We start from the raw sequence: 16,059 nt of genomic DNA on the forward strand, positions 1-16,059 counted from the left end.
GGAAATGATGTCGCGGCGCGTTCGAACCGTTTCCGGTGTGTGTGTGTGTTTCCCTCCCCTTCCCCTCTCTCTCTGGCGGCCGCGGCGACTCGGAGATAATGCCGGATCCTGTGGTGGAGAAGGTGGTGGTTCACCCGCTGGTGCTGCTGAGCGTCGTGGATCATTTTAACAGGTAAAAGGGGAGAGCCGGGTTGGGGTTCGATGTGCGTGTGTGTGTGTGTGTCTGGGATTGGCTTGAGCCGCTGGAAGGCAGGGCCTGTGGCCTCCCCTCCACACTAACTCACTCTCACACACAGTGACTGGCTGGAGTTATAGCCGCCGCCAGTGCTGCTGAGTCACACCAGCAGCTCCTTCTATAACACTGACCCCCCAACTGTCACCTCCTCCTCCTCAGTTTCCATCTGGATTTACCATCTCTCAGCCTTGATCCCTTACCCCCCCCCCCGCCCCCACCCTTTACAAACTAATCAATTGAAGTTGATGCTGCCGACTAGATTTAACTTTTATATGATTTATTTAGCTGTCAATATCGGTTACAGTTGACTAGGTGCCAGGAAGAAAGTAGAATTCATTACCCTGATTTTTTTTAAAAAGCTGCAAATTAAACCTTAGCCTGTATGTTGAGATCTTTTAGCAGGAACTGGAGACGAAGGCTGTGTAATAAAGGCCGCGTTTTCCTTTTTGAAAAGGGGGTAACAAATCATCATCAGGTACTGCTTTGAAACACAGGAAACGAAGATGAGCTTGTTCAGACCCTCTAGCCTGGCCTGGCATCCGTTTGCATCTGTAACTTGATTCCATCTATTCACCTTGTAATCCATAACTGGTAACCTGTCAACCGCAGTTTTGAAATATTCAATTGATGCAGCCTCCATAGCTTTTTGGGAGAGCGAGTTCCAGATTTCCATGACTTTCTGTGTGAAAGAGAGCTTCCTTCCATTTGCTGAATGGCATAGCTCTAATTTTTCAAGGTTGTGATGCCTTGTTCTAAACTCCTCCATACCAGAGGAAATAGTGCCCTTCTATTTAGCTTATCAAATTTCCAAATACTTGTCATTTTGTTGTGAATCTGCAACTAAGTATATATTTGTGCCACTGTGTTTTTGTAACTGGTGATAATTATGTAATTAATTTTAAATGCTAAAGAGACCCATACTCTACACCTTTGAACATGGAGTTCTTGAGATGAATAGTGTATGCATTTGAGGGATATGCTGATATGGTTAGATAAAGTGTGTGCATGGAAGCCTTGTGGAGCATAAAAACTGGCATAGACTAGTTGACTGGAACAGTTTAAGTGAGAATCTAATGGAGAGTATCCTGAATATGATGTTTGCATTCAGCTTGCCTGTGCCTCAGTTTTTGCATGTTCGAAATGAAATTGGATTTTCTCCACTTGTCTTTATCAGTCTACTTATTTTCCTTACATTTTAAAACTTAAACCCTCAAAAATATAGAGTTTAAATTGAGCCATAAATAAACTTGTGTTATTTCTGAGCAGCATGAAATCCTAATAATCTCTGCTGTTTAATGTGATATATGCAAAATTAGACATTGTGTTGGTTGATAGACCAAAAAAGCACAGGCTATTTTGTGTCAGAAATTCATCCACTGTGTATTTTAGTGCTGTGACATGAGTAAACAGCAAGTAAAACATGAATGCGAGTTTTTTATCTAAGACAAATACCAATTTTTATAACATTCAATGTTATCAATTTTCTATACAAATGCTAATTTATCATACTGTATCTTCAAATTGTGTGTCCATATACTACTACACACTATAAACACTATATTCACTAATTTAGCATTGTGTTGAAATTTCTGAGATCACCATGAACTCCCCTTTCTGCTAATGAAAATTGATGTGATCCAGAGAAATATTAATGATCAAAATCAGAAAATAAGGATCATTACAATGTATAAATTAAATCATTATTTTACCATGGATTAGGAAAATTGAAAAAAGTCACCATCATTTGTGTATCAGTTCTCGTGAAAACGATTTTTGATTCACTCCCCACACATTTCCATTGTTGGAATGTGAAGGAGACTCATGTATTTCCAGAGGGATGGTGGTTTTGATACATGCCTGTTTTCAATAAGTAATTCATTACGTTGCCTCCAAGCCAAAAAAAAGCTCATCATAAATGCTAATCTGGCTAAATATTTAGCTGTACCGCCCAAGTGTTAAGCATCTGGGTGAACTGCAGACTAGAAGGATTGCACACAAGAAACAGAAAATGTTTATTCCTTTGATTTGCTTTTTCTCCCAACCACATTTTTGTATCCTGACATTTCCCTTACATTTTTAAATAATAACCATATTAGCCATATGTATTGCCATTTTTCATTCTTTTTTGACAAATGTTCATTTTTATACTCAATTTCAACTAAGGTGATGTACATGCCAAAGCTTTGGATGGTGAACCTAACCTGGAATTTTAGGTGCAATATCAATTTGTTGCCCCAATAGTAAATGAGATGATTTACTGAATAGGCTGTTTTAGGTGGTGCTGATTAATGGAAACCAGGAGAGCTCCTAACTCTTGGAATAACATTTGAGACTTTTTTTTATGTCCAACTGAATAGGTAGTCTGAGCTTTGATATAGCATCTGGTGTGAAAAGTAGTGTCTCAGGTGGAACACTGCATTGTTGAAATTGTAAAGTCTCAGAGTGGAACTGGAATTCATAATTTTCTGACTTGGAGGGGTGAATACTGCCAACATAGCCAAGCTGAGAGTTATTGCAGTAATTTATGATGGGGACAACAAACTTAAAATGCTTTTGACTTGCACAATGAAAAGCAGATATGTTCCTTTGTTGAAAATGCATGTGTCAAGGAGTTGGGGATAGTGACATAAATAGCAGCAAGTTCAATCGTGCCCAAAATATCAGTGGACATGTGCTTATCTGTTAAGGTAAAGTGGCTAGACATAATTGCTAGTATATGACAGATCTAAATAAAACTATTATTTTAACTAATCAGACTTATCAAGTGCTGATTCCTTTTAAAGGACTAATTCTGACTTCTTTAAAATTATTACTATCATCTTTGCCACCCTCTCATGCTAAAGTGTATGTGTCACTGCCCCTAGCATTATAATTAATATTTTCATTATATTAAAGAAAAAAGACGTTCACGCTTGAGGAAGGAAAATATTTTTTGAAGAACTTTCTTTGGAACATCTTGATTTGATTTATTATTGTCGCATGTATTAGATTACAGCGAAAAGTATTGTTTCTTGCATGCTATACAGACAGCATACTGTTCATTAAGAAGGAAAAGAGAGGGTGCAAAATGTAGTGTTACAGTCATTGCCAAGGTGTAAAGAAAGATAAACTTAATGTGAGGTAGGTCCTTTCAAAAGTCTGACAGCAGCAGGGAAGAAGCTGTTCTCGAGTCGGTTGGTATATGACCTCAGACTTTTGTATTTTTTTTCTCGAAAGAAGAAGGTGGAAGAGAGAATGTCCAGGGTACGTGGGGTCCTTAATTATGCTGGCTGCTTCTCCGAGGCAGCAGGAAGGGAAGACAGAGTCAGTGGATGGGAGGCTGGTTTGCGTGATGGATTGGGTTGTAGTTTCTTGCGGTCTTGGGCAGAGCAGGAGCCATACTAAGCTGTGTGGGAGTTTTTAATTATTGTTTTTTTTTACAGAGCTCATTGCATTGCTTCTCAAGATAATTATTGAATTATTCATTGTGATAACTTCTCATTTTAATATTTAGAATAGGAAAAGTTGGAAATCAAAAACGAGTAGTTGGAGTGTTGCTGGGTTCCTGGCACAAGAAGATACTTGATGTTTCAAACAGTTTTGCAGGTAAGAGCCAAAAATTAGTTGTAAGCCTGGTTATTACTGATCAGCAATGATTAATTATTGAATATGAATTGTTTATAATATGAAAAGGTATGTTATAATCTTCAGTGAAGATCTACCACTTAGGACTGACCAGATGGGAAGTTTAGTTCCATGAAATTTTGAAGTAATAATTATTGCTCTGAACTGTCAATCTGGACGCTATAAATCCAGTATAAATCTCAGTTTTGAAAAACAAATAATGCAAAATGTTTTGTTTTAATTGTTTATATTGTTATGTGTAAAGCAGTAATCTGTTCTATTATTTAAGTAGCCTCAATTTGATTTATTATTGTCACATATATTAATATACATGTTTCTTGCACTACACAAAGCATACCATACATAAAGAAGTAAAGTGCAGAATGTAGTGTTACAGTCATAGCTAGGGTGTAGAGAAAAATCAACTTAATGCATGGTAGGTCCTTTTAAAAGTCTGAAGGCAGCAGGGAAGAAGCTGTTCTTGAGTCAGTTGATACTTGTCATCAGACTTTTGTATCTTTTTCCTGATGGAAAAAGGTGAAGGAGAGTATGTCAAAGATGCATGGGTCCTTGATTATACTAGCTGTTTTTCCAAGGTAGCAGGAAGCAGAGTCAGTGGATAGGAAGCTGGTTTGAGTAATGGACTGGGCTTTGTTCACAACCCATTGGAGTTTTTTGCAATCTCAGATGGAGCAGAAGCCATACCAAATTGCAATACAACCTCAAAGAATGCTTTCTATGGTGCATCTGGAAACGTTGGTGAGAATTTCCTCAGTCTTCTGAGAAAATAGAGGCGTCTGCACGGAGGGACCAGGACAGGTTTTTGGTGATCTGGACACCTAGAAACATGAAGCTTTCGACCATTTCCACTTCGTCCCTATTGATGTAGACAGAGGCGTGTCCTCCACTATGCTTCCTGAAGTCAATGACTCTCTTTTGTTGACATTGAGGGAGAGAATATTATCATCACACCAGTTTAGCAGATTCTCTATCTCTTTCCTGTACTTGTTCAAAATATCATTTTTCTGAGACTCCTGATTTTATTGAATTATTTTTGTAGATTTGTTTAGCTACACTTGAGTTGTAATAAATTCTTCTGTAGCATTACGAATAGGATGGGAATAGAGGGATATGGTCCCTGTAAGGGGGTTTTAGCTGAGTCAGGCAGCGTGGTCGGTGCAGGCTTGGAGGGCTGAAGGGCCTGTTCCTGTGCTGCAATTTTCTTCTTTGTTCTTCTTTTCTTCTTTAGTTATGGATTATTATGTGCATTATTACATTTTACAGAAATGAGGCAACCTTTTCAAAGGCACTAGTGTAACTAAATATTCTGTTGGCTGAGCACAAGCCCTTCATGGCCAATTATTGCATCTTGAACAAAATCAATTTTGATAAACATTGATAATGAGTGAGAACATTCTATACATGTTTTAAATGATCAGCATTTGTAATTTGAATTCATTTTTGGGTTGAAAAGTAAAACCTGGTTATCTTTTCAACATTGTTGTCAAAAAGGAAAGGAAATCTCTGACTAATATGATTAAAATAGTATTAGAGATGTCTAACATTTTACCTTTTGATGTTCTTTTCCTTGTTAGTTCCTTTCGATGAAGATGAAAAAGATGATTCAGTCTGGTTTCTGGATCATGATTACTTGGAAAATATGTATGGGATGTTTAAGAAAGTGAATGGTAAGATTGCTTCAACAATATCTCAGGCTGAAGTTAAGCTCAGATTGTATCTACTGGACGCTGTTTTATTTTAACTGAGTGGCTTTATAATGGATTGCTTCTTAAATCTGTGAGTTCCTGATCAGGCGGTAGAAGTTGGGTCCGTGAATATTTTTGAGGCAGGGGTCGATAGATTCTTGTTAGGCAAGGGAACCAAAGGTTATTCGGGGTAGATAAGACTGAAACTCAACACAAACAGAGCAGCCATGATCTTATTGAATGGCAGAGCAGGCTTAAGGGGCCAAATGGCCTACTTTTGCCTATTTTGTCCGTGCATATACTTTGATGAGATGAGTGGGTGAGGCCTACGCCCTAAGGAGAAGGGAATGGAGCATTTGCTAATTTGCTTCAACAAATGGAAGATACCAACTGCAATACAGTTGTATATTTCCTTTTGTAGTCAGTTTGAGTGACAAAGATCAGGTTCTTTTTCTGCACACTGGATGTCAAATTAGACAAAATAAATTTAAAATGAGAAATGAAATGAGCATTAAACATGATTCTCCTGTTTCAAACCTGAAATTATTTCAGGAAAATATATAAGTGTAGTATAAAAACATCTTGTCATGTTCAGTACTGAAGCTTGTAGTGGAGGTACATAAATTTCATCTCTTGACTATCATGAATATCAGGGTTAGGCTTTGGAAGGAATAGATTGAATGCAGTGTCATTCATGTTGTGCTGTATAATCAATGTGATGGGTCTAATGATTGTCTAACAATTAGGGAATTGCATTTTAATGCATGATTTTGCATCTGTCTTAGCCAGGGAAAGGATCGTTGGATGGTACCACACTGGACCCAAGTTGCACAAAAATGACATTGCCATCAATGAACTGATGAAACGATACTGTCCAAATTCTGTAAGGTTTTAGACATTTCCTCCTTTGAATAACTTTCTATTAGTTCATGGTAAATTGCACTGTTTTGGTATGTACATCAGCATTTATTTTGGATGGCACACTAAATAATTGTAAAGTAATTTAAATGGTTTAAATGTATTTGTTCTGAATACAGGCTTCCCTATTTTCATTAGTTCGTGACCCATCTAGGTATAATTTAAGACTTTTGATCTGTTTGTTGAAAAATTAAGTAGATTTTGACCCAACTTATAATTGCTTTTTGCCAATCATCTTTTCACTGTGTGTATAATAAAATCTAGCGACGTTTCAGGTTAATATTTTTTTAAAAAAGGATCTTGTGCAGCATCTCCCAATTTTTTTTGTATGTCATATATTGTCCATCTGTTTGGATGTTCGGAGAGAAGATGTTAGAGAAGCTTTTGTTTCAAGACAGCCTGAAATGAAATGAAACCTGCCAGCCTTTGCTTACACACATTGGTAAAGAATACCATTGTTTTCTTTTCCAAGGTGGTGCCATTTGGAAGTTTGCATTTACTGAAGCATTTTAAACACAATATTGTTTATTTGCTCTCATTTCCCCTTTGTGAAATTACCAGGATAAATCAGCAACAGAATACATCATCCTTCCCCATTGTCCTCTTCAGTTGCAACACTTGTAAATTAGTCAATAATTACCTGCCGTGAATCATAATGTTGCTTTGCACTATAAATTAATGTTACATGACAATGTTTTACAATGAGCTTGATTCCTATTGTTACAGAAAGAATATCTATTTTATCAATGTTTTGCTTGAGTGGAATATAAATAATTTTTCAGATGAACCTATAATTTCTTTTAAGGTTTTGGTCATCATTGACGTCAAGCCAAAGGATCTGGGGCTGCCGACAGAGGCGTACATTTCAGTAGAGGAAGTTCATGATGTAAGTGCCGTATTATGAGTTCTGTAACATATCTGTCAATGTCTGAAGTGTTAATTATTTTGTTCAATCACTGAAACCCATCAAAATTTGTGATTTATATTTTTCCAATAGGTTTAAAAATGATCAAAGTTAAATTTAAAACTCATTCCATTAACAGCTGAACTTGGAACTTTATCCTGCTCAAAGACTGGCCCCTTGGTTGGTCAAAGGTATTAATTCTGTGACTTTCTTCCACATTGATGAAGAAGCGTTTGTGAACTTGTTCTATTCAGTTACTTTCATCTTCTGCCCTGCTTATCACTAGGGGTATTCTTTCCCACATTGGGAAATGGAAGTAGCATTGAACAGCATCATTTCCCTTACTAGAATCCTTCCCAGAAGGAGGCCATTTGGCCCATCAAGTCTGCACCAACTCTCTGACATGATCTGTCACCCAGGCCCTATTCCCATAACCCTACACAGTTAACATGGCTAGTCCATCCAGCTGACACAAAGGGGCAATTTTACCATGGCCAATTCACCTAACATACACATCTTTGAACTGTGGTAGGAAATCCACACAGACATGGGGAGAATATGGAAACTCCACACAGACAGTCACCCAAGGCTGGAATTGAACCCTGGTCCCTGGCACTGTGAGGCAGGATTGTGAACCACTGTGCCACCCAAGATGATGATCAAAGGAGCAGTATTCAGTTGTTGGAATGTTTTTCAGCCATACCTCCAAATTGGTGCCCAAGAAGGGAAAGGGAGTCAATAATTGCCACTTGGCAGAAGCTGAATTTTAACAAGGGCATGTGATTGTTGAGATGGTACATGATTAGATTTAGCCCTGATGCTTTTTATGGCTAAAAAGCTTCCTACATTTGCTATCTAGGCTTGTGTATTCAGGCAGGACATGAGGTATCTGCCAGATGTTTGCAAGAAAAGTGGAGAAAGTATAAAGGAAAATAACTACAGGCCAGTCAGTGTCTTAACTCAAACCATCACAAATCCAACCCAACAATAAGCAACAGCTCTTAATGAATAATATTTTAATGAATAATATTAAGCTCAACTGTGTGGTATCTCTTCAGGATGGAACTCCAACCTCTAAAACGTTTGAACATGTGACGAGTGAAATAGGAGCAGAAGAAGCAGAAGAAGTTGGGGTGGAGCACTTGCTACGGTAAGCTGACAATGTAGAGGCAATTCTTTATTATCAGGCAAAGTTTAGTTGATTTTTTTTCCTTCTCTTTGATTGTGTTAGTATATTTGATTTTGGAGGGGGGCTGTAATTAAATCCTTTTGTAATTGGACTGTAAATTAATCTGCAGTTTGGATTGAAATGATAATTCGGCTGGCTTTTGTAGCTATAGTTCATACAAAAACATAGAAGATAGGAAGATAAGGAGGAGGCCATTTTGGCCCTTCGAGCTATTCATTACAATCATGGCCGATTGTTCAACTCTGTAGCCTAATCCTGCTTTGTCTCCATAATCTTTGATCCTATTTGACCAAAGTGCTATATCCAGCTGCCTCTTAAATATATTCAATGTTTTGGCATCAGCTACTTCCTTGAGTAATGAATTCCACAGGCTTACCACTGTAAGGGTGACAATGTCTCCTCACCTCCTTCCTAAATGGTCTACCCTGAATCCACAGACTGTGACCCCTTGTACTGGACTTCCCCACCATTGGGAATATCCTCCCTGCATCTACCCTGTCTAGTCCCGTTAGAATTCTATAAGCCTCCATGAGATCCCCCCCCCTCATTCGTCTGAACTCCAGTGAAAACAATTCCAACCTAGTCAATCTCCCCTCATACATCAGTCTTGCCATCCCTGGTAAACCTGGCTGATTCAGTACAACACAATCTGTCCATCTATTGAATTGAACTGTCTACAGGTTATGGCATGGGATTATTGCAATTTTTTTTGATTCAGCATGATCTAGAGTTCTGCTAAAACTTCGTTGAAGACATTTGATACCAATGTCAGACACGACAGCATGTCATATGATGTTGACATAACCTGTACCCTGACTCCACTAAGTGTGCTTTTGAATTTCTTAAAGGAGTGAATTTTAAATTGTCTGACTTTGTTCAAGAGTCTGATCTTAGCAAGTTGTAATTTTCAGTTTCTATACTTGTGTCCCCATTGCAGAGATATTAAGGACACTACAGTGGGCACACTGTCACAGCGAATCACAAACCAAGTGCATGGTCTCAAAGGACTGAACTCAAAAATTTTAGAGATAAGGAATTACTTGGAGAAAGTGGCCACAGGAAAGTTGCCCATCAATCATCAAATCATCTACCAGCTACAGGATGTCTTCAACCTACTGCCTGACGTTAATCTGCAGGAGTTTGTGAAAGCCTTTTACCTGAAGACGAATGATCAGATGTTGGTGGTGTACCTTGCATCACTTATTCGATCAGTAGTTGCTCTACACAACTTAATCAATAATAAAATTGCCAACAGAGATGCAGAAAAGAAGGAAGGGCAAGAAAAAGAGGAGGGAAAGAAGGAGAAGAAAGATGACAAAGAAAAATCTGAATCTAAGAAGGAAGAGAAGAAAGACAGGAAATAAATCGTGTAGTGCTTTTTAAAAAAAAATAGAACTTCAACTTGAACACTCGGTATCAAGTGGGATTGTTAATACTTCGGCTTTCTCTAATAAAAGGGCCAAAATTTACAGCCATTGTGTTTGCATGGGACAGTTTTCTGTATCTGTACAATGTACATGTTCAATCTTGAAACATCATAAATATTGCTTTACTAATACTGTTCTAAGTCTGTTATTCATTTAAAGTACTGAGAATAACGAATACCATCTGCTTCCAAATATAACTCATGCTTTATTTTCTGTAATATGAATATATCCTGGCAGCAGCACAGTGGAGGTATGTTATAAAAATTGATAAACTTTAATCTGAAACCCAAACAATTGGAAATTTGCACTCTGGCTTCCTCTGGAGAATGAATTGATTTCACTTTTAATTTGGTTGGCTGAGTGAGTGAATAAAACAAGAGCCAGAATGAGAGATGGCACTGCTTGTTAGTACACTGGTTTTTCAACTTTGCAGTCAACCCAAGACTAATTGGCTGGATTTGTAGTCTGCTGGAAAGAATTTATCTTTAATTGATAGTTAATGCAAAGACTACCTAATGTGGATCTAATCACAACTGACCACAAATTGGAACAAGTTAGCAACTTCATTAAGTACAGTTGCTGAGAAAGTGGAAAATTTCACAGGCAATCTATGATTGAAAAATATCCACACCATATCTATCATTCCTTGAACTAACTTGGGAATGTATGTTGCTGACTTTGGTGATAAGTGTCTATTCCTTAACACCTGAATTCTATTACTTTGTGGAAAATTATTTTCCAAATGAAAACTTTAATACAATAAGAAAACAGACACTGGATGACATTTAGTGCTGCATGGGTGCATCAATCAAGGAATGGCATTGACTGTGCAATATTGGAACTAAGTAATGTTTAGTCGATGTTGATTTTAGTTGTCTGTTGCAGTAAAAGTTTTAGAACTTAATCTTGTTATGTGAATCCCTTAAGTTAGTCACTGATCATTCAGATCATAGTTATCAATCTGTACAGGGATACTTACAAAGGGATTTCCTTAATTAAATTCAAAATAGCAACTGAAATACTATCGAATCTACAATGAAATTACTTACTGGAAATTCAAAGGATATTCAAAGAATGTTGTGCATTTCAGATAATATATAATACTTTGATTAAACTAATGCTGTATTAGAATATTAAGATAAAAATATGATTTTAAAAATCCCTCCATTATGGTTAAGTAAATTGGTTATAGCAGCAAATGTAAATTTTATTCCCCCAAATCCCTGATTCCTTCTAATACTGAAGTCTAGATGCAAAGCAAAATATAGCTTATGTTCTCCATAAAGCAACTTGACTGCCCACAGAAGCATTTTGGCATAAATGTAATCTGTATTGCCACCAATTTTCCATAGTGGAAGACTATCACTATGTAGGTCTTTATGGACAATCTGCTACATTTTAGTGCATGAAACTCGTATAGATTTAATGCATTTTGTCCAGATGGGTAATTAACTGCAGCACATCTCGTGCTTCGATAAACAGTTTGTATTACAAATGGGGTACTTCCTGTGCCATTTATGTTCCTGAGCTACCATGAGGGAATTTCACCAGAACTTCATTGCAGTGTTAATGTAAGCCTTACATGTGAATAAAAAATAAACTTTAACTTTACAGGGTAGGAGTAAAATCAGGAGCCATAAATGGCTGCTACATTATTGCTATGTACAGGAAAACTCTCTTCTGGGTAATTGTAGTTGAAAACACACTGCTTTTATTCTCCTGCTCCACCGTGACCAATAGCAATCCAACAAGCTGCAGCCATGTAACTTATACAGAATTACAGTAGGTCATCTGGCAACTTTCCATGCTCTATATCCAATCAGTCCATGCTTCACTTGCACTTCCTCCCATTTTTCCTCTTAATCTACCATTATAATGCTCTATGGATCCCTTGTATGCTTTCCTCTTAAATATGTCCAAACTATTTGACCACAAGCACGACGGTTTTACCATTCTGGGCAATGAATTTTCTTATGAATTCCATAAAGAACTTCTGGTGACAATTGGACATTGATGACTTCCAGTTGTGCTCTATCATTACAAGAGTAAACATTGTATCTATTCACCCAATCAAAGCCTTTCATAATTTTAAATAGATAGGTTTAGAAAGCAAAGTGAGTAAACAAGAAACAAAGGTTAACTTCTGTGAAGTGGGTAATTTCCAAGCTGTGGAAACCATGCAAGTGGCGCAAGTGAAAAGGCTGTGGGAACGGAGACTCATAGAAACACAGACTCTGTGAAATATTAGAGAAGCTATTGCTCAAAAAAAAGGATAAGTTCCAGGAAAAGGGAAACGCTGGCATTGTTAGCTGAGGTATTCTCTAGCATTGTGCAAGGAAGGAAGGAAGGAGGGAGGGGAAACTGAAGAAGGGATAAAACCTGGGAACCAACCAAAAATGGCTGGGAAAGATAGCCCCATGAATGTATTTGATGAGGATTGTGAGACTTGGAATTCATACAAAGAAAAATGTTTTCTTCTTTCCCGCCGAAGACGGTGAGAAAGGTGAAAGAATTTCACAGTTTTTGGTGACCTTATGAAAGCTAGCTAAAAATTATGAATTTGGTGCAATGCTTGATGGTAATCTTCACAGTAGGTTGGTATGTGATTGGGTTGGTGTGGCATTCCAGAATGAAGGTATTGGAGAAAGCTGCTTGTGGAAAGAACATTGCCACTGCTGATTTTCAGGGTAATGGCAATGGAGCTCGCTGCAAAAGAGGTTTCACAGATACAAGTTGGGAGAAGTTCCGCAAAATGAAGCTCACTAAAAATAAGGCTGCAATTCACCGATCTGTGCAAGTTCCTAGACACTCAGCAGAGGAATGCTGGAGTAGGGAAAACAAGTGCAAGAACTGGGGGAAAAGGGCCATACTGGCAAAGCAGCTTGGACATGACAAACTTCTTTTACATCAAAAATTAGTACATACAAAAAACATTCACATCTACAGGAAAAAAAAAATCGACCAGATGTCGGGCAAAGATGAAGGCACCTTAAAAGAAATGTTCCAAAACAAGTTCAAGAGTTGATACTAGGAGTATTGTCAGTACAAGGCAATTGACAATATTTTTGGGTATTCCCAAACCATGATGGTAAGCGAATCAAAATGCAGTGGATATGGGGCTCTGATAGCTGAGACAATATGAGCAGAAGTTAAAGCATTTACCATTGAACCCATCTAATGTTATCTTAAGGACATACATACACAGAAGAGGTCGTACCATGAAAGGGTACATTAATGTAAATGTGGAAGTGAACGGACAAACAGTGGAGTTGTCTCGATGTTGTTCACAGATACTTTTCTGTTTTCTTTGGTGGAACATGGTTGGGATAAGTCAAACTCAATACTGACAGCAACCTGTCCCTTTATGTGCTTTCTCGACTTCACGTGTGTTCAGGGCCATCCAAAAGGATCACTTTATCCCTGTCCCCTTTCTTTCTAACTGATGTAATTCCTCTGTTAGGTAGTCCAACTGCTCCTTCTGTTGCAAAATGGTAAATTCAAAATTCTTTCCAGGGTCTCCAATTGTATATCTTTCTATTCCAATGTAGTTTATTAATTAATTTGTTTTTTTTCTAGGTCTTTATAGTTATTTTCTAAATATTCCTTGGCAGTTATATAGCAGTTTGACTTCTTTGGTGTCAGAATTTGTTGTAATTTTGGTTTTATGATTATTGTGGTAGTTATGCTATTGCAAAAACCATTGTCATTTACTTATTTCCATGTCAGTGCAAGCTGGCTAGATTCATTATCCCAGCAGTTTATTAAGAACGAACATAAGAACTAGGAACAGGAGTAGGCCATCTGGCCCCTCGAGCCTGCTCCGCCATTCAATAAAATCATGCCTGATCTTTTTGTGGACTCAGCCCCACTTACCTGCCCGTTCACTATAACCTTTAATTCCTTTACTGTTCAAAAATGTATCCATCCATGTCTTAAAAATATTCAATGAGGTAGCCTCAACTGCTTCACTGGGCAGGGAATTCCACAGATTCATAACCCTTTGTGTGAAGAAGTTCCTCCTCAATTCAATCCTAAATCTGCTTCCCCTTATTTTGAGGCTATGCCCTCTAGTTCTAGTTTCACCCGCCAGTAGAAATAACTTGCCTGCTTCTATCTTAATGATGGGGCAGTTTCATCAAACAATCTTATTTCCTGTCATTGTCCTTTCCTTCTATCTGCAGTAGTAAAATGTTTCTGCTCCTCAGTCTCCATCTTGAGATCACATAATACTACTGACTGATTTACATCGTCCCTCTCATAGATGACGAGCTGCTGTTGACAGTCCAACAGTTTACCCTCGCTTAATTTCAACAACTCAGGAACAGGCTCCAAATCAGGCAACTTTTCTTGCATCTGTATCTGCACCTGCCCACTTTCCTTATTTACAACATCTTCCAGTAACTTGTTCTCCTTCACTGCCTTTGCCAGTTTCACATTGAACTCATCTACCTCCATTTATGTCTTCACTAACTGACATTTGTAATTATCTACCAGCCTTTCATAGTGTTTGATTCAGACTTTCAGCTGCTACATCTCAAAATGAGCAAATATCAGCTTCAGCTTCTGAATCTGTGCAAGCTTGAGGTGGATTAAGTATATATTGATATTGCTTATTTGGAACAGCATTTTCAACACCTACAGCATGCACAACTTACTTTAGTACTTCCCAGTTTGTTCCCACATATAGCTTGTGTGATTATAGTAACTCTTTCAGGTCAGGTTGATTTTCCTCTGCAAGGTAACTCAGTAATTTTTCCTAATTTCTGATTGGACAAAGAGGAAACAATCTAATTTGAGGAATGTCAAATTCAGAATCATCTGGATTTGATTCTTCACTCTGAGTTGTAACAACCAACACATACTATCAAAATACAATTTGAGCATATTTATGTGACAGACTCTGAGAATCTTCCTTCTATCTGGCATTCTTATCAAATAATTCACTTCGTTCAATATTCTTTTGATTTAATAAGGCCCTTTAAACCTTGTTTTTAATGGTTCATCCACCACTGGTAATATTTTCTCCCCACTAACAAAATTACAAACTCTTGATCTTTTATCTGTTTTTTTCATCATACGCTGTGCTCCTTTTGAATACTGTCTAGCCAATTCACCAGCCCAAGTTACTCTCTCCCTAAAGTTTGACACATAATCCAACAATGTAATCTCAGTCTCCTTGATAAATTTAAGTGGCCTCTCACTTCATAACCAAAAAGACAAGATCTTGCATTTATATTGCACCTTTCACATCTTCAGGACATCAAGGTATTTCACAGCCTGATCTTTACTTGTGAATTGGTATGACATGCAGGCAAACGAGCAGCCAGTTTGTATAAAGGTCCCATAAATAGCAACAACAATCAGTTAGTTAACCGTTTATTGACTACATTTGTTGAATAGTACCTTTGGATCCTTTTAAATCATTTGATTTAATACACAAGCAAAATACTGTAGATGCATGAGCAAATTCCATGGACAAAAAAATCAGAGTTAACATTTCAGGTCAAAAAGTTAGACAGTACAGAGGCAGGGAACAAGGGAGTGGGAGAAAAGAACACAAGGGAAGATCTGTGGTAGGGTGGAAAACAAGAGAGGGAGTTGCTGACAATGCAGCTTTTTCTCCATACTGTAACAATAATGTGCAATACTATTGATTAGAGTAAGGTTTTATCTCATGATTTGCAAGAGTACTGTCATATAAGTAAATTTAACACCCAGAACGGATAAAAGTCAACTTAACAACTGTTGATAGATCTGCTAAAGAAATCAAGACACAGCATCTTTGAAAAAAATAAGCAAGACTTTCCTACCAGTTTTCATTTGTCAATTATGGAAGGTATCAGCAGGTGGCAGCATTGTTCCAACCATCAAAATAATTTCAACAAAAAAACAGAAAATGCTGTAAATTCTCAGCAATGATGTGGAGATGCCAGCATTGGACTGGGGTAAACACAGTAAGAAGTCTCACAGCACCAGGTTAAAGTCCAACAGGTTTATTTGGTCACACAAGCCACTAGCTTTCAGAGCACTGCTCCTTTATCAGGTGAGTGGGAATTCTGTCCTCATTTGTGTTGTCA

General features: G+C 37.7%; 1 protein-coding gene across 1 annotated transcript; it reads left to right on the forward strand.

The window, feature by feature from the left end:
- The first annotated feature begins 33 nt into the window (after positions 1 to 33).
- On the forward strand, positions 34 to 10,111 carry psmd7 (proteasome 26S subunit, non-ATPase 7). The gene is made up of 7 exons (XM_080186795.1): positions 34 to 172; positions 3,729 to 3,820; positions 5,434 to 5,526; positions 6,330 to 6,427; positions 7,268 to 7,348; positions 8,425 to 8,516; positions 9,493 to 10,111. The coding sequence occupies exons 1-7, from the start codon at positions 99 to 101 to the stop codon at positions 9,917 to 9,919; spliced, it is 957 nt and encodes a 318-aa protein (XP_080042921.1). The 5' UTR covers positions 34 to 98; the 3' UTR covers positions 9,920 to 10,111.
- Positions 10,112 to 16,059: the final 5,948 nt, after the last annotated feature.

Source organism: Carcharhinus amblyrhynchos, chromosome 4, assembly GCF_965287045.1.
Source record: "Carcharhinus amblyrhynchos chromosome 4, sCarAmb.v2.hapA, whole genome shotgun sequence".
In the NCBI taxonomy this organism is placed as follows: Eukaryota; Metazoa; Chordata; class Chondrichthyes; order Carcharhiniformes; family Carcharhinidae; genus Carcharhinus; species Carcharhinus amblyrhynchos.

Bases quoted from the DNA above. Each gene is read 5' to 3' on its own strand.
- psmd7 (XM_080186795.1), top strand. From the start codon at position 99: ATGCCGGATCCTGTGGTGGAGAAGGTGGTGGTTCACCCGCTGGTGCTG. The intron at 6,428-7,267 runs GTAAGGTTTTAG...ATTTCTTTTAAG, and splicing joins AACGATACTGTCCAAATTCT to GTTTTGGTCATCATTGACGT. The intron at 7,349-8,424 runs GTAAGTGCCGTA...GTATCTCTTCAG, and splicing joins CAGTAGAGGAAGTTCATGAT to GATGGAACTCCAACCTCTAA.